The sequence below is a fragment of the Leptodactylus fuscus genome, chromosome 3 (assembly GCF_031893055.1).
Source record: "Leptodactylus fuscus isolate aLepFus1 chromosome 3, aLepFus1.hap2, whole genome shotgun sequence".
Classification (NCBI taxonomy): domain Eukaryota; kingdom Metazoa; phylum Chordata; class Amphibia; order Anura; family Leptodactylidae; genus Leptodactylus; species Leptodactylus fuscus.
Window position 1 is genome coordinate 226,557,392 of NC_134267.1, and position 21,616 is coordinate 226,579,007.

At 43.3% G+C, this 21,616-nt stretch overlaps 1 protein-coding gene across 1 annotated transcript; it reads left to right on the forward strand.

Annotated features, from left to right (window-relative positions):
* Positions 1 to 403: 403 nt before the first annotated feature.
* On the forward strand, positions 404 to 15,470 carry LOC142198583 (cytochrome P450 2K6-like). The gene is made up of 9 exons (XM_075269612.1): positions 404 to 586; positions 1,310 to 1,472; positions 3,549 to 3,698; positions 8,763 to 8,923; positions 10,392 to 10,565; positions 11,490 to 11,631; positions 13,492 to 13,676; positions 14,649 to 14,790; positions 15,289 to 15,470. The coding sequence occupies exons 1-9, from the start codon at positions 404 to 406 to the stop codon at positions 15,468 to 15,470; spliced, it is 1,482 nt and encodes a 493-aa protein (XP_075125713.1).
* The last annotated feature ends 6,146 nt before the right edge of the window (positions 15,471 to 21,616 follow it).

Here is a 21,616-nt window from a genome sequence, read left to right on the forward strand (position 1 = left end):
ACATATGTTACGCCAGTTTTAATAAATCTGTCCCATTGCGTATATCAATGTATACAACATAGTGTCATAGTGTATTGATCAAGATAATGTAAGGGACTTGCAGAAACTTGTGTAAGACAGATTTATTGTATCTGTATGGCTGAAGGCAAAGGAAACTCTTCCTGAATCACTTTCAATACTACAGAGTGACAGCATCAGTAACTCACATTAAATGCTCACATGGCGCCATCTCTCTGATTGTTCCTCAGTTTATACCATATATATTCCAAATGGTTGTGAACACTCCGTACTCATGACGTACATAAGGTAAAGGTGGAGCTGAAGCATTACAAAAGCCACCAACAACCAGCAACAACCAGCACTCGTCCTCTTCAGCTGCCACACTTCAGCCCTACGCATCATTATGGATTTGGGGTTCTCTTCAGCTTCTTTTGTGCTGGTTTTGGCTCTTCTATATATCCTGCATTTCCTAAAAAGTTGGAAAAAAAGTCATGCTGAGAATTTCCCTCCCGGTCCCAGATGTTTTCCGCTGATCGGGAATTTGCACCTTGTAGATTTACAGAGACCTCACCTCACTTATCTACAGGTAAGGACACTTCTATCCAACCCTCTGGTCCAAGAGTTTTCAATGTGTGATTAGTGGAAATGTATACTTGCACTGTCTCTTTTAGGTCAGCAGGTATATACTGTTCTATGGAGTCATATTTACTCCATCCAAGACCATGAAGCAGAAAAACTTATCAAAATCCTAATATTTCAATTCTATTGACTGATATAATTACAAGGGGGGGGGGGGAATAAAAATGTCACTATGATATAGTAGATGGCAGAGAAGACATGGGATGGGTCCACCATAAAAACACAACACTACATACTCTGGGGACACCACCTGGTATTCCAGTACCAGGCAAAGTTATAATCTGAAGTCCTTATTGGGCCAACACACTATTTTTTGTCTCTGGGTTCCTTTCTCCAAGAAACCAGGACCTACTCTCAGCATCAGCACTTGTTTCTTCTCCAAAAGTCACACGCAATAACTCTCTATATCCCAAGGTCCAAATCCTCCTTTCCCCAAAAGAGAAGACATATTGGTGTAAACCCAAACATATCAAGGAGACTCCTTGAAAGACAGAGAAAATTCAATCTCCATTATTCAAGCCGAAACCCAGTGCTAAAAGACCCCAATTCTACAGTAGATGTCTTACTCTACTGGAACATCTAAGTAAAACACAGACTAGAGATTGATGTATGGTATGGAGCAGATATACTAGGATACAGTCTTTATGATTGTTTTATTATTGTATTTAAGTTTTCAAAGAAGTATGGTCCGGTGTTTCGTGTCCAGATGGGTATGAAAACAATGGTGGTCTTAGCCGGATATGAGACTGTGAAAGAAGCTCTAGTCACTAATGCAGAAGTGTTTGGAGAAAGGGGATTGCTGAAAATATTCACTAGTATGGACAAGGGAATGGGTGAGTCTTTTTGGTACATTTGTTGGAAAGCACAAAACACACATAAGGCAACACAATCTGATCCAAGTAAGAGGAGTCAAAAGTTGGCCTTTGGTCATTGCTGCCAGGCTACATATTGGGCAATCTCTACCCATATCCCCTGATGAATCTGTTTAGGGCCAAATGCATCTGGATAGGGATTGGTATGACCTCTACTGACTATCAGGATGCCCTTTATAGGACAGCCAGGGACACATAAGGGAACTCCCCTGGACAAGTTGTCTTTTTCAGGATGACATTACTACCTTACATTTCCCCAGATAGGGTCACCTAGTGACCTTACGGAAGTCTTGTTCATGGCATCTAGAGACGACACAGGGACTTAGACCTATACCTCTGACAGGGTAAGGTTCCATCAGATCATTGAGCTGTACTTCTTAGTGCAGCTAGGATTAAAGCAGGGACCTTATAGCAGAGGGATCCACTAAGAGCTGAGGATAGCTTTTTTATACCAATCATATCCTTGCCTAGGGTCACACAGAAAGTTATTAGAACATTAAATTGTCCTTTCCAGGGCAGTCAGGGACAGAACAGGGACTCCGTATCACAAGGACGGTCATTACGGCCTACAGGAACATAGTCCTCTCAGTCCCTACAGATCAGCTCATATTTACCCTAATAAACTTGAAACCAACTGGACTAGTTGGGCATTATATGACATGTAACCCTCAAGTTCCCCATTATACTAAAGTTAGTCTACAGAGATGTAGGATTGCCTTGTGAACAATGGATGTGAGGTCACTTTCTATGAAGAAAAAAGCATCCATGTTGCCTAAATTGGCACAACCTCTTTACGTTTTGACTACCACTTATTCTTCTATTAAAATGAGTCAAAACTGGTGGTTCTTAACCTTTGAGTCTATACATTGGCTTTCACCGTTGCTCACAACATGGTTTAAGCATCTGCTATCATATCTTAACTCTAAAATTGGCAATCGAGGAAGCTACTTGGGCGGAAGGTGGCTATACAACTCAGACAGTAGTTGACTGTTCACCCGTTGGCTATTTTTGTCAAACTGACCTAGACACGTGTATATTTGGCTGAGAATGGATTTTTACACAGTGGAGACACAATGACAATGCTGGTACTGGGCGTTGTCATGTTCTTCTGAATATCCATCTCCTGGAGCAAGATCAATGGCGAACTGTGACAGATGGGACCATATTGAAGGAAACAACCTTTAACTGGAGTGATGGATTATAAAAAAAAATGATGCGAATGTATTTTTCTAATTCCATCCCAGTTTTATGTTCAACTTTCCATTACATTGTACATAATATTACATGGTACCATTATGGAGTACATGCTCGGTGTTTGTCCCAGCTATGCCTGGTCACTTTTTGCATCGGTGAATAAAGAGATGTTTGGAGTCTAGATGCGTTTGTCGCTGCTGTTCTTCTGTCCTCCTTATGCCATTATGGAGTACTACTTGTCCCACAAAAAATAAACCCTCATATAGCTCTGTGAAAGGGAAAGTAATAATAAAAAAAATAATGATGGCTTTTGGAAGGTAGAGTGTAAAAAATAAAAATTAAAAATAGTTGGGAATACAGAACGCCGTAATCTCATATAAGGCTGAGGCCCCTTGTTGCGGAAACGCAGTTTTCTCTGTTGCAGATTTTGTTGCGTTTTTTTGAGCCAAAGCCAAGAATGGCTACAGATGGAATGGGAAATATATAGGAAGCTCTTATAGTTCTACTTTATACTCAATCCGATCCTTGCTTTGGCTCAAACAACCGCAACAAAATCTGCAACAAAAAAAGCTGTGTTTCTGCAACGTGGGGCTTTAGCCTAAGTGTCTTCTAATAACAAACTGCCCATCGTTACAATATAGAGGTATTAGAGCCATGTCCCCTTCATTCTTTATGCAGGAGTAGGGGTCTTCTCCTAGAACTAGGGGAGCAGGAGTCAGTGGATATCACTACAGATCCCATTAGATCATAGTGAGGAAGGAAGGGGGGATGGCAGAAAGTAATGTAAGGAGTGTCCATCCACCACCTATCATACTGAAGTACTGATATGTCTTATTGTTTCAGGAGTTACTTTCTCACAAGGTGAAAACTGGAAGATTATGAGACGTTTTGCAATATCCACATTACGGGACTTTGGCATGGGAAAAAGTATCATAGAGGAGAAGATTATTGAAGAATGTTCACACTTGACTAATTATTTTGCATCTTTCAAAGGTACAGTATATTTATTCAAATTCAGTCTGTACTGTATGTATGTATGTCATGTATATACTGTATGTATGCATGTATGTATTTAAGTATGTATGTATTTATGTATGGATGTATTTATGTACTGTATGTGTGTATGTATGGATATATGTGTAACATCTCTGCCTGTTCAGGTCACTGCGCCACCCTCTGCTCGCATGCGGCGGTGCAGGAGGTGTGTGCAGTTTAGTTCCTTGCTTAGAGTTTTTAGTTGCACTGTGTGAACACGGCTCTAGTTCTTTAATTTAATTTGTCCCACACCCGTCTTCTGCCTTTTTCTGCCTCTCCATGAAGTAGTTAAATTTGGTTTTGCCCTGTGATTGACAGCCTGCCTTCCTGTCAGGTCCAGGGCGGGTTCATCCTCCCCTATTTAGTCTTGGCTCACATTCACACTGGTGCCTGTTATTGCCTCGTGCTTGCTGGCTTTCTCTTGCTGTTTTATTACTTGTATTCTTAATCCTGACCTTGGCTTTTCCTATTGACTATTCTTTTGGACTTCGATTTGGCACTGCATTGCTCAACTGTTACCGAACCCTGGCTAGCTGACCTCCCTTTGTTGTTTTTTGTCTTGTCTGCACTTTGTGTTTCACATATAGGAAGGGATCGTCTCCAAGTTTCCACGTATTACCTAGGATAGGACCAGCAAGAGGAAGGGACAGTGGGGCACTACAACACCTGATCCCTTGGCTGCAGTTGCCGCACTGTCCTAACATAGACGTCCTGAGGTACCTCTGTATTGGAGGACGGTAAGTCGCAGGTTCTGAGGCCTAAGATGGCGGAAGCCCCTCTCTGTCAGGTAGGCCTCAGGAGTCTGGGATGTGGGCTCAGATGTTGCAGCGGAGCATAAATTAGTACCCCAGTGAGCTAACTGAGGCCCAGGGGAAGACCTCGGGTATCTTGAGCAAGTGTAGGGCTTCAGATGCAGCTGATAGTAGGTAGATTAGTTGCCGTAGGAGAGGAGCTCCGCTGGATGATACCGCTCGCTTTGCCGGCTAGCCACACACCCCCGCCCATAAATTTTAGAAAAGAAGGGTCTCCATGATGTTCTTTGTGCACATGTCTAGAGATAGGTGTATCGTTTGATGTTGGATGTCGCCAAAATGTTTACCCACCTTTCGTCTGAACTCTGATGTTTTTTTCTATGTATTTGATGCTGAAAGAGCAAGATCGACAATTGATGAACTTCCTCACTTTAAATACGAGACCAATACCATGACTAGTAAAATTCTTACCTGCATGTAGGAATATACAGGCAACACAACAGCTACAACGGTAACCTCCCCATATTTAGGTCCTATCCAATAGGAACAAGGGGTGGTGGAACAAAGTGACTTTTAACATTCGATCTCTAAGTGATCAGTATCTGGGTCCATGGTAAGAATATCCCAATGTTTAGAGACCATACCATACACCATGCACCATATTAGCAATCCCATCAAAGTTAGCAATTAATCTATTATATATTATAATTAGAGATGAGCGAATACCGTTCGATTGAGTAGGTATTCGATAGAATATTAGGGTATTCGACATATTCGACTCCAATAGAATACCACGCGGTAAACGCAGTAAAGTCCTACCCCCTCCCACCTTCCCTTTTTTTTGCACCAATAACTGTACAGGGAAGGTGGCACAGGAAGCAGGAAAACGTAAGCATCGAAAAAAAAAAGTCATTGGCTGACCTCAAATTTATAAGAATAGTGTCAGCCATATTCGTGTCAGATGCGTTTTGGTGAGATAGGGAGAGAGACATTTTACTGAGGGTGAGATAGAGTTTAGTCACCGCTAGGCAGGAAAAATTCAACAGCTTTTCAGAGCTACACTGCAGGAACAGTGTACATACACTGAACCTGCCAAAGATGCGTCAGGGTAGCATCAAGGGACGAGGGCAAGCACGTGGACTTCCAGCTGGGGATCCAGTCCACAGTCCAGGTACTGGAGAGGGGCTGCCAGCAGTGCCCCTTGTCATTAGCACAAGGGGACGAGGACGTGAACAAGGAAATCCAGCTGTGGATCCAGGCCACAGTAGCTCGACTGCAATTATCTACTGGAGAGGGGCAGCCAGCAGTGCCACAACATCAAGCAGGGTGCAGGGTACCCCGCTGACGAGGCCCAAGCACCAGGAACCTATGCTAGGGTGGATAGTTGATATTGTGGACCCGCAACCAGTATGTCCCATCCACAGTACTGACGAGACACGGTTCCATGTGTCTGTGCCAGCACAAACGTTCCTCCTCCTCCTCCTCGTCCTCCTCCTCCTCCTGCACCACCATCTTCACCGTCAACAAATGGTTAAAAAAAAACATTAATGTTTTAGGGCTCACCCCAAGGTCCTGAAAATTAATATTTTAGGGCCAAAAAGTAAAGCTAAATTTAACTAAAGCTGGTTAAAGGCTCAATTCACCCAAAGGGCCTAAAACACTGCTGGTTAAAGGCTCTACTCACCCCAAGGGCCAAAAAGTAAAACATTGCTGCTGCAAGGCTCTAGTCACCCGAAAGGCCAAAAAATAAAACACTGCTAGTGCAAGGCTTTATTCACCCCAAGGGCCAAAACTAAAACTCTGCTGCTACAAGGCTCAGTTCACCCAAAGGGCCAAAAACTAAGCTGTTAAAGGCTCAACTCACCCAAAGGGCCTAACGTTCCGCTGGTGCAATACTCAACTCAATTAAAGGTGCAATGTTTTGTTGGCTTCTTTCCAAACCGAGGGTGATTCCTTTGGGTAAGATGTGATGGCTGTTTCCAACCCTGATTATCCTGGTTGATCGTGTTCAGTAATGAGGCCAGCTCAGCATGAGGATCTTCTATGTTAGATTGTCCATGCCCACTAATGTGCATGAAGACTCGATCACAGTAAATGTCCTTATTTTCTCCAATTCAATCTCTGAATGAACTGCTCTGACAGATGGCCTAGGCACTGCTGCAATGGCAGTCACTGGGTTTTCCTGTTCTGGTTCCAAAGAATCTTGTGTCCACCTGAAGAAGAGACCATCTTAGTCTGACTGCTGGTTGCTTGTGCTGCAGCATTTGGAGTTGGGTCTGTCAACCTTGTGATGAACTCCTCATTCTGCATCCCATTACTTTCAACAGTCTCTAAAGCAGTGGTTCTTAACCTTGTTTGAAGTACCAAACCCACCAGTTTCATATGCACATTCACTGAACCCTTCTTTAGTGATAAATCAAATATGATTTTTTACCAAATTCAAGACATAGGTATATGTTGGGTTTTTTTTACTGGTACACAAAATGAACCGTGCATATGGCCTAGAGTTCGATCGAACCCTGGTTAAGAACCACTGCACTAAAGTCTTTTGACACTTTGAATTTTGTTCAGTTCCAAAGGACTCTGTGTTTAGATTTGGCTCAGTCGCAGCTCCAGGACATGCCTTGGAAGGCAAGCTTTCCTTTAGTGGCTCCATCTCAGCAGGATGATGAACCTTAGTTAAATCTGGTGTCGGAAGGAAAGTGGTTTCTGATCTACAACTAAAGTACTGGAGCATGTTGTTTGGACTATTAACACCTGATCAGAACCCTGTAGAGGTAATGTAGAGTCCCATATTAGAGGACCATTACCGCTAGTAGTGGTTGCAGCCAATTCTCCACCTTTGCAGTCTTTTAAATAAAAGTTACCCCAGGACTTGATGCCAAAATATTATCAATTTGACAATCAAAATCAAGGTCAATGTCTGGGTCCTAAGTACAATCCACTGCATCAATCCAACACAATGAGAGTGATGGTTGTGGAACCACCGTTTTAGGGGCTAACAATTTTAAAGGGGCTAACACTGCTGGTGCAAGGCTCAACTCACCCAAAGGGCAAAAAACTCTGCTGGTGCAAGGCTGAACTAAGTTAAAGGGCCTAAAACTCTGCTGGTAAAAGGCTGAAGTCACCTCAAGGGCCTCAATCTCTGCTGGTAGCTCAGCTTAAGGGCCTCTAACCTAATTTGGAAGGGCTCACGTGAAGGGCCAGAAAAGTAATTTTTGGAGGTCTCACCACATCACAGACACATAAACAATGACAGTTAAGGGTGGGGTCTGTTGGATTTCCCATTGCCTATGCCATCTGTGGTTGTCATGGGCAATACTATTTATTTAAATTTTTGTTTCTGTCCATACTATTGTGGACTAAAGAAGGTTTCCAAGAATTTTTCCACTTTCTTTATTGAGTTTGGAGTGTCTAGTTGATAGGGTGTGATAGTGGCATAATACTGCAATTTGGGAATGTCAGATGCCCCAAGACATGCTTCCCCTGCTGTCCCAGTTGCATTCCAGAGGTGTTGGCATCATTTCCTGGGGTGTCATAGTGGACTTGGTGACTCTCCTGAGTCGAATAGTGGTTTCCCCTGAAACGAGCATTTTTTTCCCATAGACTATAATGGGATTCGATATTCGGTCGAATAGTCGAATATTGAGGGGCTACTCGAAACGAATACCAAATATTTCACTACTCGCTCATCTCTAATTATAATCTGATTCTGGAAACTTTCTACCCCCTAACTCCTTCCTCCGGCCAGAGGCATTTTTTTGATTTATCATGGATTGTTTTATGATATTTTACCTGCATTACAATTAAAAATTACATTTTGTTGAATTTTTTGATCACCTTTTGGATTTGCACTATAGCTTCATACCACTAGACCGCCTGATATCTCCGGTGGATTTGGCAGCCCTGTTCTGTACTCTTTGCAATGGCATTATAAAAAATATTTTTAAAAAAATTAAAATGATAAAGGCCATTGCATATTCCATAGTCCACTACATACGCACTTTCCAAATACCAAACCTTTTACTAGCCACAGACAAGGATCTGGACACTTGTACGAGTCATTTCTTCTTCCAATAGTACTGAGCGTGTGCAAACACTCTTGATGGGCAAACCTCAGAAGATTTGCTTCTTCAATCAGAAGTGCTATTATAATAGTTCTAATAATTATTATACTTTGGGCATTGTATGTATATGTGTAACCCTCTGATTCATCCATCAACAGTTTACTTTTTTGTAATTTTCTGTCACTTCATTGCCCTCTCTTTAGGAAAGCCATTGGACGACTCTATGATCCTACGAGCTGCTGTGGCAAATATAATAGTGTCCATTTTACTAAGGATTCGTATGGACTATGATGATCCTCAATTCAGGAGACTGCTACACCTGGCACATGAGAATGTTAGACTTTTGGGAACTCCAATGGTTTTGGTAATGATATTAATGTTATTTTTCTTATATTTATTCTTATTTATTATAAGGATGATTAGAGATGATAGGGCTGATTTTTCAGTTTTAATGCCCTGTTCACATCTGCATTTGGATTCCATCTGGGGGAGTCCGCATGAGTCTGAAGTGGGTGCTGGCAGCCCCTCTCCAGTACCTGGATTATGGACTGGATACCCAGCTGGATATCCGCTTCCACTTCCTCGCCCCCTTCTGCTACTGACAAGGGGCACTGCTGGCAGCCCCTCTCCAGTACTTGGACTGTGGACTGGATACCCAGCTTGATATGCGCATCCACGTCCTTGCCCCCTTGTGCTACACTACATGAGTCCAAAGTGGGTGCTGGCAGCCCCTCTCCAGTACCTGGACTGTGGACTGGATACCCAGCTTGATATGCGTGTCCACGTCCTTGCCCCCTTCTGCTACTGATGAGGGGCACTGCTGGCAGTCCCTCTGCAGTACCTGGACTGGATACCCAGCTGGATATCTGCGTCCACGTCCTCTCCCCCTTCTGCTACTGACGAGGGGCACTTCTGGCAGCCCCTCTCCAGTACCTGGACTGTGGACTGGATACCCAGCTGCATATCCACATCCACGTCCTTGCCCATGTCCCCTGCTGCTACTCTGCTACATGATTGGCAGGTTCACTGTATGTGTACAGTGTTCCTGCTGTGTAGCTCTGAAAAGAGATGTTTTATAAGAACTTTTTCCTGCCTAGACAATGCTAAAATCAGTATATTGCCCTGAGACCAAGCTCTCCCTATCTCTCCAAAACTAAAATGAGACGAACATGGCCGACACTATTCTTATGAATCAGAGGTCACCTGATTTCGGCAGCCAATGGCTTTTTCCAATGCCTACGTTGTCGTAGTTCCTGTCCCACCTCTCCTGCGCAGTTATTGGTGCAAAAAAAGTGCCAGGGAAGGTGGGAGGGGATACAAATTTTTACTGTGTTTGTCGCGTGGTATTCGATTGGAATCGAATACCTCGAGCAGCCTGATATTCGATTGAATACCAATTTGATCGAACGCCGTTCGCTCATCTCTACTGATGGCCTATCCTGTGGTCATCAGTATCAATTAGCTTCAGGTCCCGGACAACCCCTTTAGCCATTTTCAAGATAAGGTAGACTCATCTGGAGCTTTATAACAGTAAAAGCTAATTTTTTTTTATAACACAAAACTCCAAATCCCTGCCAAAGACATCCAATATATTTTTTAAAAGGTGTCAACACAGTGATCCGCTGGTTATCAGAGATTACTAAAGCCCCCTTTGAAACTGGTTTAGGTCGACAAATATTTAGCAAAAAAAAATAATTTTTGTTTTCAAAAATGTTACGAAAAGGAACAATGTCTTGTTATGTCATCTCTTAGCAAGAGCAAGTGTCTTCTTAGTAGGAAGGGACCAAATATATTGAGTCTTATTTTTATGATTTTTTTTTCTTAAATTACAGCTCTATAACATGTTCCCATTCCTTGGAATGTTTCCCGGTAGTCACAAGACAATTGTTGAAAATGTTGAGGAACTTTGTGACTTTATTACAAAAACATTCACAGAACACCTGAAGAAATTGGATGAAAATGATCAAAGAAGTTTCATTGATGCTTTCCTCATCAGACAAAAAGAGGTACAGTAAGTTTTTGGGTGCTCTGATTCTTATATGGTAGAAGGTGTACAACGGCTTTAAAGGGGGAATTCAAGAGTTGAAGACAATTGAACATGACTCGCCTGCTTGATCCCCACCATTCCAGTGTCCGCTGGAGCCGTGACACTTTGAGGCTGAGGCTCCACATTGCGGAAATGCAGCTTTTTTTGTTGCAGATTTTGTTGCGGTTTTTTGAGCAAAAGTCAAGAAATGGAAATGGGAAATATAAATGGAATGGGAAATACACAAATACACAAATGGAATGGGAAATATATAGCAAGTTTTTATACTTCTTCCTTCTATTCAATCCACTCCTGGCTTTGGCTCAAAAAACTGCAGCAAAATCTGCAACAAAAAAAAACTGCGTTTCCGCAACGTGGGGCTTTAGCCTAAAGCTGAGGCTCAGTGTTACTGCATTTTTTTGTGACAGATTTTGTTGTGTTTTTTTTTGAGCCAAAGTCAGGAGTGGCTTGAAAAGGAATGGTAAATATATAGGAAGCTCTTATACTTCTACCTTCTGCTCAACTCACTCCTGGCTTTAGCTGAAATAAATGCAGCAAAATCTGCAATATAAAGCTGCTTTAGCCTTAGCCTAAAATGCAACGGTTTTGGAAATCGCAGCATTTTCGCTGTGCATGTTTTTCTGCAATGTGGGAATGGGATTCGCCACAGTTTGTGCCCCAGCCTAAAGTAGTTTTGTGGCTGGAGTATCTCCAGCCGGTAATGGCCTATTAAGGAAAAAAAACAAAAAACGCTGTCGCTGGGTCCCTATTGTCCCGGGGCCCTGTGGCAGCTGCTACCGCTGCTACCCCAGTAGTTACGCCCCTGACCTTAATTCAAGTTACAGTATATCATGAGTGGATTTCGGTGAGGATTACTCATGCAGTCTACTGATTTATTTTCCAGGAAGCGGGAGACCCTCAGTCTTATTTCCACGACGGAAATCTGACGCGAGTTGTAAGAAACCTGTTCTCAGCGGGAATAGAGACAACAGCCTCTACACTGTCCTGGGGACTTCTTCTAATGGCAAAATATCCAAAAATCCAAGGTACAGATGGAGCAAAGATAAGCTTGTTACGGCTCAATCGTGATCACTTCACCATGTGTTCCTGTATGTGTCTAATGCAGTGTGAGAACAATCTTGTAGTTTATCATTTCTTATCTTCTGGAAGTTACAAGCTCAAATCCAGCAGCACCCATACTTGTGTATCCCTATGAGAGCATTTGCTTCCCTGTGCCATAGTAGTCCTTAGGCTCTTTGTATCTCAAATAAAATTTAATCCGGTTTTTAAAATCACAAATCATAAAAAATATATGTCGATGAATAAGGTAGGAGGATGGTTAAACATGCTAAACATTTACATAAACAGCAGCAAGGCCGACCACATAGGGAATACATAATATTATATTTAAGGAGAAAAACATATTGACTACAGCCCTGTTTATGCCCATGTCACCAATGAGGTCCAACAGTGACCCCGGCTGTATGACATCACAAGTAAGCAGAGACAGAGAGCTGGATGCCCCAAGGAGACCCAAAAGAGGTGAGGGAAGGTGAGCATAAATGGTTTTATATGTTTTTCACCTCCCCTGGGCCTCCGTCTATTATACTCTGGGGTCTAAAGAGAGCCCAGAATATAATAATTTACCTGTGGTGCCCATTTTAGTTAATCCATGACGAATCCCAAATATTTCGATTTTGAAAAAAAAAAAAAAATCTAACAATTTGGAGTTCCTTGCCAACTGATTCACCCATCTCTGATCTCTAGTGGATCCGATGATTTCTTAGGCATGAATCCAAATCATCATCCGCCGCATTAATGTTGGCTCAACATATCCCAAGATGTGTGGCATTAGATGACCAGCTTTTCAAAAAACATGATTCTGCAGTTCTCTATCCTAGGTGTGCCCGTCAAAGCCACCGAGTGGTTGTGTTGTTCCTTGCGGTTTTCCTTACATGGGGCAATTTTGTATTGGTTTGGTTTCATGAGAATTTGAAGTTCTCATCCAAACTTAAAGGTAACCTTGAGCACATCTGTAACTACTATTATTATTCAAGCTCAAGGGATATGAAGATTGATGAAGGTCGTTGTTACGGTCAGCAGGATATATTTTTAAAAAAACTAAATAAACTAATATCCTACGGAGCCCACTGGGCTCTGAACTGCAGTTAAGCTCCCTGCCGGGCTACACCCAAAACTAATGAGCATCTCTGATACTTCTCAGAGAAGCTGCCTCTGCAGGACTAGCAGCCGCCTAAATGAATACAAAGTCTTAATGGTTACTTCACCACTAGACACACTAATAATGGCCATGTGCTCCCAGAAGCTTACTGGGCAGCACCACACCACAGCTAGCTACAGCTGTAGTTCCACAAGTAGCAGACTGCCTAAGGTAGGAGATTCATAATATAACTAAGGGAAAGGGAACCCACAATTTTAACCAATAAGGAATTTCTGCCTACCTGCCTAACTAGGCAGCTTACTGCCAACTAAAGTCTTGTTCAGACGCACAGCAAGTGGATATTGAGAACTACACAGGAACCCATGCGGGCGGCCACACACATTTGGCAAATGATATTAGAGCGCCGAGCGTCCAAACTAGCCTCCTTAAATAGCATGAAGGCGGGACCAATGAGCAGCCCAGGTGCTGCAAGCCAGATGCCGATAGGCTGACATCAGCGTCAGTCAGCATGCCGATCATGCCTATCGGCTGCAAAGGGATTAACTCCATAGATGCTGGACCGAACAGAATCAGTGGAACAGGCTGGCAAATTTAATATCAAGGCCGCACCTGCTGCACAATCCTAACAGTGGTGACTTGGATCTGCCTAATGTCTCTGCAAGAAACACCATGAAACACGTTGGAAACATCTTAATTTTTGTTCAATTTGTCTTGTCTGTCTTAGAAAAAGTTCAGGAGGAGATTTTATCAGTCATTGGCTCCGCACAGCCCTTATACAGCCACCGAGGACAAATGCCCTTTACAAATGCAGTAATACACGAAATCCAGAGATTCGCTGACATTGTGCCTCTTAATTTGGGCCATGAAACAACCAAAGATGTGACCCTTAAGGGATATTTTCTTCCAAAAGTAAGTACCATACATGAAATGTGCAGGTACAGTTGTGTCCTTCAGGCTGGACCAGATATGTCTATCACAAGTAACTCTGCTAAGCACGACATGGTTTCTTGGGAAGTGTCTGCATTTCAAGGTGTTTTTGTTAGCATGTTGTGATATTGTATTGATAGTGTGAACACAACAAGCAGTCTCATTGGGCTCCATTGCAGCATATGCCGGTCTCTCGTGTCCTCTTCATCCCTCTTCCCGCCTCTGGAATTAACAAAACTTCTGCTTTGTTAATTAAAAATAAACAAGTTATTTCAATAACACGTGTAGTTCAGGGGTGTAACCACCGGGGTAGAAGCAGTAGCGGCTGCCACAAGACCTCAGACATGTTGGGCCCCTGATGTGTTTTTTTTTTTTTTTTTAATAGGGCCCGTTATCTGTTGTAAGAACTCCAGCAGGTAACAGGCCCTATTTACTTACTGATCCTTGCTTCTGCTTGCAGCTGCCGGCGCTTCCCTTTCTGCGGATGCAGCTATGAGCAGGATCAGAGATCGGTAAGTGAGGCCAAGGGGCTCATGATCCCTACAACCCTTTTCAGACCCAGAGTAAAATGATTGTTGGGCCAGGAGAGGTGAGGGAACATAAAAAAAAACACTGTTACTTACCTCTCCTGAGCTCCGGAAGGCTTTGGTCTTGGTGGTGACTTCACAACGTCATGTGGGCCGGTGTCATTATGCATCCAAATGCTGGTCGAAGTCAGATGATGCCTGGTCCTACACTGAAAAGATCTGCGGGGAGTGCACTGGAAACCAGGAGAGGTAAGTAACATTGTTTTTTATGTTTATATCCTCCCCTGGGACTCTGATTATTATACTGTGGGATGGTCCCATGTCAAATGTTTGCCTTGGGATCCCATTCCTAGTTACACCACTGTTGTAGTCACTTGTAGTATGATAGGGCTATGGTATATTTTATAAATTATATTGTTTTACCCAGGGAACTTATATCGTTCCATTATTGACCTCGGTATTGAGAGATAAGACTCAGTTTGAGAAACCAGAAGAGTTTTATCCAAATCATTTTCTTGACTCCAAGGGAAATTTCAGAAAGAATGAAGCCTTCATGCCATTCTCTGCAGGTAGGTATATCAAAGAACTCTCATTAATATTACATATGGTTTGTTGGCACTGTAACAATTGACTACTTGTCTTTACTTACACCAGGTTCACACTAGCGTTTGGCTCTTCATTGTTTGGGTCCACATGGGGGGGGGGGTCGGTCTGAAAGATGGAGAGCCTGATTGCTTAAAAAAATTAGAAACATTAGAAAAGTGAGCACATGGGTGAATCACATGGCGGCCTTTCACAGTATGGATATTGCAACCATGTCTTGTTGTGCTTGTATAGCCCAAAGATGGGGAACCAGGAGTCTTCATCTGGGTGATGGAGGAAACATATGATGGCTGTTTGGGACTGAACAAAGAGTTTTGGGGCTTTTAGTAAATACTGTTTTCTTATTTGGCCAACCCCTTGTATGTATATGTAATATGTACACACATCTAATATGGTTTGTAGGTTTTCACATCATTTGTACAATTTTTTTGTCTATGCTAAATCTGTCATTTTTTTCATTTTAGGTCGTAGAGCCTGTGCCGGAGAGACACTTGCTAGAATGGAGCTTTTCATCTTTTTCACAACCCTTCTGCAGAAATTCACCTTCTCCTCCCCCCCAGGGGTCACTGAGGTGGACATGACACCTGACATTGGAATGACAAATGCACCGAAACCCCAGATGATTTGTGCCATCCTTTGTGGTTAAAAATACTATAAATCTGCAGTCACGATATACAATATTCAGATGTCATTCACTTTACCTGGGTCAGGAGGAATACTAAGTCTCTTTACTATGTCCCTGATTGCATCCCCAATACCGGACGGAAACCTGGCGGAAATGAGCTGCCCCTTTTTTATGTTATGGAATCCACAGCTAATTGCTTTGTAAGCAGATAGGGTTTCCATTTTTTAGGTCCCCAAGCAAACCCGAAGACCGGAGACCCGAATGCTAGAGTGAACCTCACGTCACTCTGGTAGTACATGAGTAATTATTGTAACATGCACTTTATATACTGAAATGAACCCTAATAACCTGAATTCTTGTGTCACCCCCTCTACCTCATAGATTGTAAGCTCTTGTGAGCAGGGCCCTCAGTCCCATTGTGTTAATTATTTCGCCCCTACTTGAACCCTGCAATTTGTAAAGTGCTGAGGAATGTGTCAGTGCTATATAAAGAAATATATATTATTTATTATTATTAATATTATTATTTATAATTTCAGTGGCCATAGTCCTATTAGGATATAAGTATAATACAAGGGTTATTCCTCTAGGAGGTTACTCCATGGATGTACGGGTAGGTCTTGGTCAATGAAATAGCTCTAGGCTCGCTATTTGGTATCATTCTATACGATATACTTCTTATATTTATGTTTCCCATTGAGCTTCAGATAAAATCATTGAAATTGTTAATTTTATTGAGTTAAAGTGATCTAATCGATCTGGCATTATATTATTACATGACATTATTCAAACTTTTAAAACTAATAAAAATGAGAATTTAAAACAAACCAAACATTACATTATTACATTATTTTGTTCTGAACACGGTAGAGAACTGGAGCAAGAAAAAAAATGCTGCTTCCTTTCTGATCCCGTGAAAGGCTGAGGCCCCACTTTGCGGAAACGGAGCTTTTTTTTTTTTTTGCCAATTTTGTTGTGTTTTTTTTGAGCCAAAGCCAAAAATAGCTGCAAAAGGAATGGGAAATCTATAGGAAGCTGGCTGCATATCATAGGCCCTACTGGGCGGAAACGCAGCAAAAAAATGCAGCGTTTTTCATCACGTTTTTCAGTTTTGTGCTGTGGAAATTCATGGGAGTTTTCTGTTGGGTTTTTCATTGCGTTTTTGCTCGAGTTCCTCATGTGCAATAAAGGTCATTGAAAGGCTATGTTGAAAATCCTAAGGAACTATGGTCCACTGCTACTTAGGCCGGGGACCCACGGGCCCGAAATGCCGCGATTTGGCCGCGGAAGAAACGCCACAGAAAAGATTGCAGCGTATTACAGTACTTGCAAAGTGGATGGGATTCATGCGAATCCCATGCCCACTTTGTGGAAAAAATACATGCTTTGATTTCCAAAACCGTTGTGGTTTTGAAAATCAAAGCATGTCAATTATATATACGGAAACACCGGTGGCTTTCCCATAGATATAATTGTAACAGAAAGTCCGTAGAGGAAAACTCCATGAACTTTCTGTTCAAAGTGCTGTGGGAAGAACCGCAATGCGTTCATATCACAATTGTTCCCGTGGGGCCTTAGCCTTAGCCAAGCAAAACAGTGAATTTTTGTCTGCGGATTTTGATGCTTTTCCGCAGCATTTCTGCGGAGTTTCTGCAACATATTTAACATGCTTTGTTATTGCTGCGGTTTTCACACTCGCCACAGAAATCTATGGAGGGAAAAACTCAGCGTTTCCACAATTATAGTTCCCTGTCGTCATACCAGCAGCACAATGTGGGGTATTTCTGCTCCTGCGTGCTGGTAGGACAGGCGGAATTTTTAATCAGCAATTAATTAATATGCATGACTGTGCATTTTGAATATGCATTTTGTGAATAAACCTCTTGTTGTAGCCTCGGAATAAGAATGCCATGGAAAAAGAGACAGTGGGAAAACTGCCAATACCTGCGGTCAGAGTTGGAGAGGGGCATATCGGTTCGTAACGAATAGTTAGAAGAAATAGTGAGTCGCTTTGGACAAAGAAAAGCGACCGCGCTATGAGAAAATGGCAGCAGCACGTGTTAGACCTGAAGATACAGAGCAGACAATGTCACGGTAGTAGTAACTCTCACATCACATGATATCAACATCTGATAGGCTGTCAGCCGATAGACAGTAGTAGGTGGAGCTTACAGGGCTGATATCATATGGACTATATAAGCTTCTACACTCATGATCAACCTCATATGGTGTAAATGGTGGACACGCAAAACCATCTGTGTCCTATGTCACTGCATCTCATAGCTATTGGCCGGGCTATAGGCAGCACAAGTCAGAAAACTGAACAGTACATATAGAATCAAGCAGTAATTATACACAGGCAGATTAGTAGTGCTGGAATAGAAATGAAGAGACAGACATGGATAGAAAAGAGAGTGTGGTGTGGACAGTTATAACTATCAATTTATATACAAGCCGTTCACCTAATATAAAGCTCTGCGCAAATGTTAAAAAAAAACAAAAACCCGGTTGTATAAAAATAGCTTTGTTTTGTAATGTTCACACCATATAAAGTCTTGAAATTTTTTTAAAAAAATCTTTAAAAACTTCCACTCTAGACTAGTGTCATACACACGGTGAAGGAACATTGTTGTCAATCTGAAAAAAAATCTGTAATATGTACGTCATATGTCATTCTAAATGTATGTCACACACAGTAGTAGTGATGGCTGAAGTATTGCTAGTGCATCCTTCGTTGATGTAAAAAAAAAAAGAATTGCTCTTATTTTAATTTCTTTTTTAATTAATAATTAAACTCTTTCTGTGTATTATAAAAAAAAAAGTGAGTGAAAAAAAAAAAAACGTGTCTCCTTTACATTCTTCACTGACACAGATGCTGGTAGTGATGTGGCACCTGCTGAGCAATCTATTTCTCCTAGTCAGAGCAGTCTTCCTCCTCTTTTTGATGGGCTGGATGAGAGCAGTCAGCATTGTGTGCAAGCAGAGGAGGAAGGACATGAGGACTGTTGCTTGTGGTGTAGGCAGGGCCGGCATTAGAGGGGGCAAACTGGGCAAATGTCCAGGGCCCCCTGTCTCTTAAGGGGCCCCGGGATTTTCCGCACCAGACGTTTGGTCTGGTGACCTGAATCGGTGCAGCCTCAATAACAAGTGTATCGACGTGCTATGCATGCTGATACTATAGACATCTATGCCAGAGCAGGGAGCTACAAAGTCCCTAAGATGACATAGATAACTATGTGGAAGATAGGATGGAGCGCGATGATGTCACTACATTGCAGCCCGTGTGCCGGACCTGCTCTGGAGTCCACAAGCAGGGAGAGACCTCAGCGTGAGGATTCAATGGGGGAGCGTGGATAGGTGAGTAAAAAGACCTTATTATTTTGTGAGAGATAATAGGGCGCTATTTCTAAAAAAAGGGGGCACATTTATAATATTCCCCATTCTACATTTACTATTATAGTTCCTTCTTCATAAATTCTTTCTGGAGTTTTCTCATCTCACCCACGTTAGTAGTCTGGGTGAGATAGTAGTCTGGGTGAGATCAGCGCCGCACCTCCCATGAGGCGACCTGAAGCGAGGGCCTCAGGGAGGGCAGCATTTTTGGTTATCTAAGCCAGTCCAGGACAAGCTGACCTGGACTGGCTTAGCACCGAGCGGTGGTTTGGGGAGGCCATTGGAGCAGCACTGCTCCAGCAGCCTCCTCTCACGCTCAGGCAGAGAGCAGGTCGTCTCCGTGCCTGCTCTCTGCCGGCAAACGGCACTAAGCCCCACCCCTGTACTTCGCCACGCCCCTCCGTCACGCCGCCCCGGCTTTCTGTAGTTCGCCTCGGGCGGCGAAAGGGACAGGTTCGCCCCTGGGTGAGATGTACACCCTTTCCATTATCTGGCTGGCCATCGGCTTACATATCCCCCCCTTTTCTCCAGACCGGAGGGCTGGGCATTTGTGGCCATCATACAATGGACCCTTGACAGGGCATCAGCATTTCCCAATAATTTCCCGGGTCTGTGCTCCACACTGAAAGAAAAATCTTGCAAGGATAGGAATCATCTGGTAACCCTAGCATTTCTGTCCTTATTCATTTTCATCCATGTAAGAGGAGCATGGTCAGTTATTAACTTAAACTTGCTGCCCAGGAGGTAATACCTCAGAGCATCCAGCGCCCACTTAATGACCAAGCATTCCCTTTCCACAATGGCATAGTTTTTCTCTGCAGGGGACAGCTTCCTGCTCAGGTACATCACTGGATGCTCCTCACCATTTACAACCTGGGACAACACTGCTCCTAGACCTGCATTTGAGGTATCTGTCTTCACCAGGAACTCCTTCCTGAAGTCAGGGGCTATCAGCACTGGCTGCTGGCATAGAGCTTGCTTTAACCTCTGTAACGCCTCCTCTGCCTCTGGTGTCCAGTGGATCATCACTGACTTCCCACCTTTTGTCAGGTCAGTGAGAGGAGCTGCAATAGAGGCAAAGTTTGGCACAAACCTCCGGTAGTAGCCCGCAATGCCAAGAAATGCCCCGACTTGCTTCTTGGTCAGTGGTCTTGGCCAATTTTGTATTGCCTCCACTTTATTGATTTGGGGCTTTATTACCCCTTTGCCAATGACATAGCCCATGTACTTGGCTTCCTCCAGCCCTAAAGCACATTTCTCAGGGTTGATAGTAAGGCCTGCCTCACTTATGGAGTCCAGTACTGCCAGCACCTTACAGAGGTGACTTCCCCAGTCTTGGCTATGAATGACCACATCGTCCAAGTAAGCCGCTGTGTAGTCACGATGTGGCTGCAAGATCTGGTCCATCAACCTCTGAAAGGTCTGGCTTTGGTACAAGAAGCTGCTCCACAATTTCCCCATTACTTTTTGCAACCCGATACAAAAGGTCATTATTCATAGCAAAATGTGGGAATTGGTGGTTAGCATCAGGTTCCTGAGGCACATTGTTAACAACTGTCACATTATCACGAGCATTAGCAAGAGTGGGATCTCTCAACTGTGCAGTACCAAAATTATCCGGTGAGATTTCTAATTCAGGTATATTAGGCTCAGGGGCTGGGGAAGAGGCATCATCCTCCTCTCCAGCTAGGACCTGTAACGGAAAGGTGTCGCCCTCCTCATGCACTTTGGGCATAGGCAGGTTTTCCACATTTGGCTTTGTAGTTGTACCTTTTCCCCACAAATCCCAGAACAAAGGGAGATCACGTCCCAAAATCACATTATGCATAAGTCTTTTTACAACACCCACTTCATAATAAACAGATCCTACTATAGTCTCTATTGTGACCTTGGACATGGGGTAGTCCTTGACATCACCATGGATGCAACAAACACTCATACGTTTGTCCGGGATAAAGTCCCCAGCTATCAAGCTGGCATGCACCAGAGTGACCAGGTTACCAGAGTCCAACAATGCCTGGACAGAATGGCCACTCACTACAGCATTGCAGACCTGAGGCCCAGTCTCTATTCCCGGTGCCACAGCACACACAGGTTTAGCAAATAATGATCGACGCCCACCAGCGTCACAGTCCATTGGCTCAGAGGTGAATGGGCACTGGGCAACAATATGTCCCTGCTCATGGCATCTCCAACACTGCACCAGCCCTGGTTTCTCCAGCAGAGTCCCTTCTTGGGCTGGTGGACTGCCCAGAAAACATATTTTGAGCTCTTTTCCCTCCACTCCCAAATAACGGAACAATCTTAATGGGAGGTGCCCTTCGTCGGGTGTTCCTGGGGAATGGTCGCGCTGTGGGGTCATCACAGAGTTCAGCCTCAGTGGCCAGGTACCTCTCTAGAAGGCTGATGAGGTGGTTGGCATCTTTGGGGTCTCCATGTCCAACCCAGTGCTGCAACGCAGGAGGAAGAGCTCTGGTGAACCGATCTAGGACCACCTTCTCAACCATCTTTGCAGCGGTACAGGTGTCTGGTTCCAGCCACTTTTTCACCAGTTGAACTGTGATAGAGGTGACTGTAAATTATTAGCAATTAAGTGGTCCTTGCAGCACTGACATCATTTCTTGGAGGGTACGAGACACGCTATCAATATCCTCACGGATCACTAAAATTTAATCCATTTGGATGCTGCTAAACGTCTAAATGCCAGACAGGCCTGGTGGTCACTTTTCTTTGCCTATTTTAACTTTTCTGTCACCTATGTCCCCAGCACTAAC

Coding starts and splice junctions, on each gene's coding strand:
- LOC142198583 (XM_075269612.1), top strand. CDS start 404: ATGGATTTGGGGTTCTCTTCAGCTTCTTTTGTGCTGGTTTTGGCTCTT. Junction 8,924..10,391: donor TGGGAACTCCAATGGTTTTG/GTAATGATATTA, acceptor CTTAAATTACAG/CTCTATAACATGTTCCCATT. Junction 14,791..15,288: donor CTTCATGCCATTCTCTGCAG/GTAGGTATATCA, acceptor TTTTCATTTTAG/GTCGTAGAGCCTGTGCCGGA.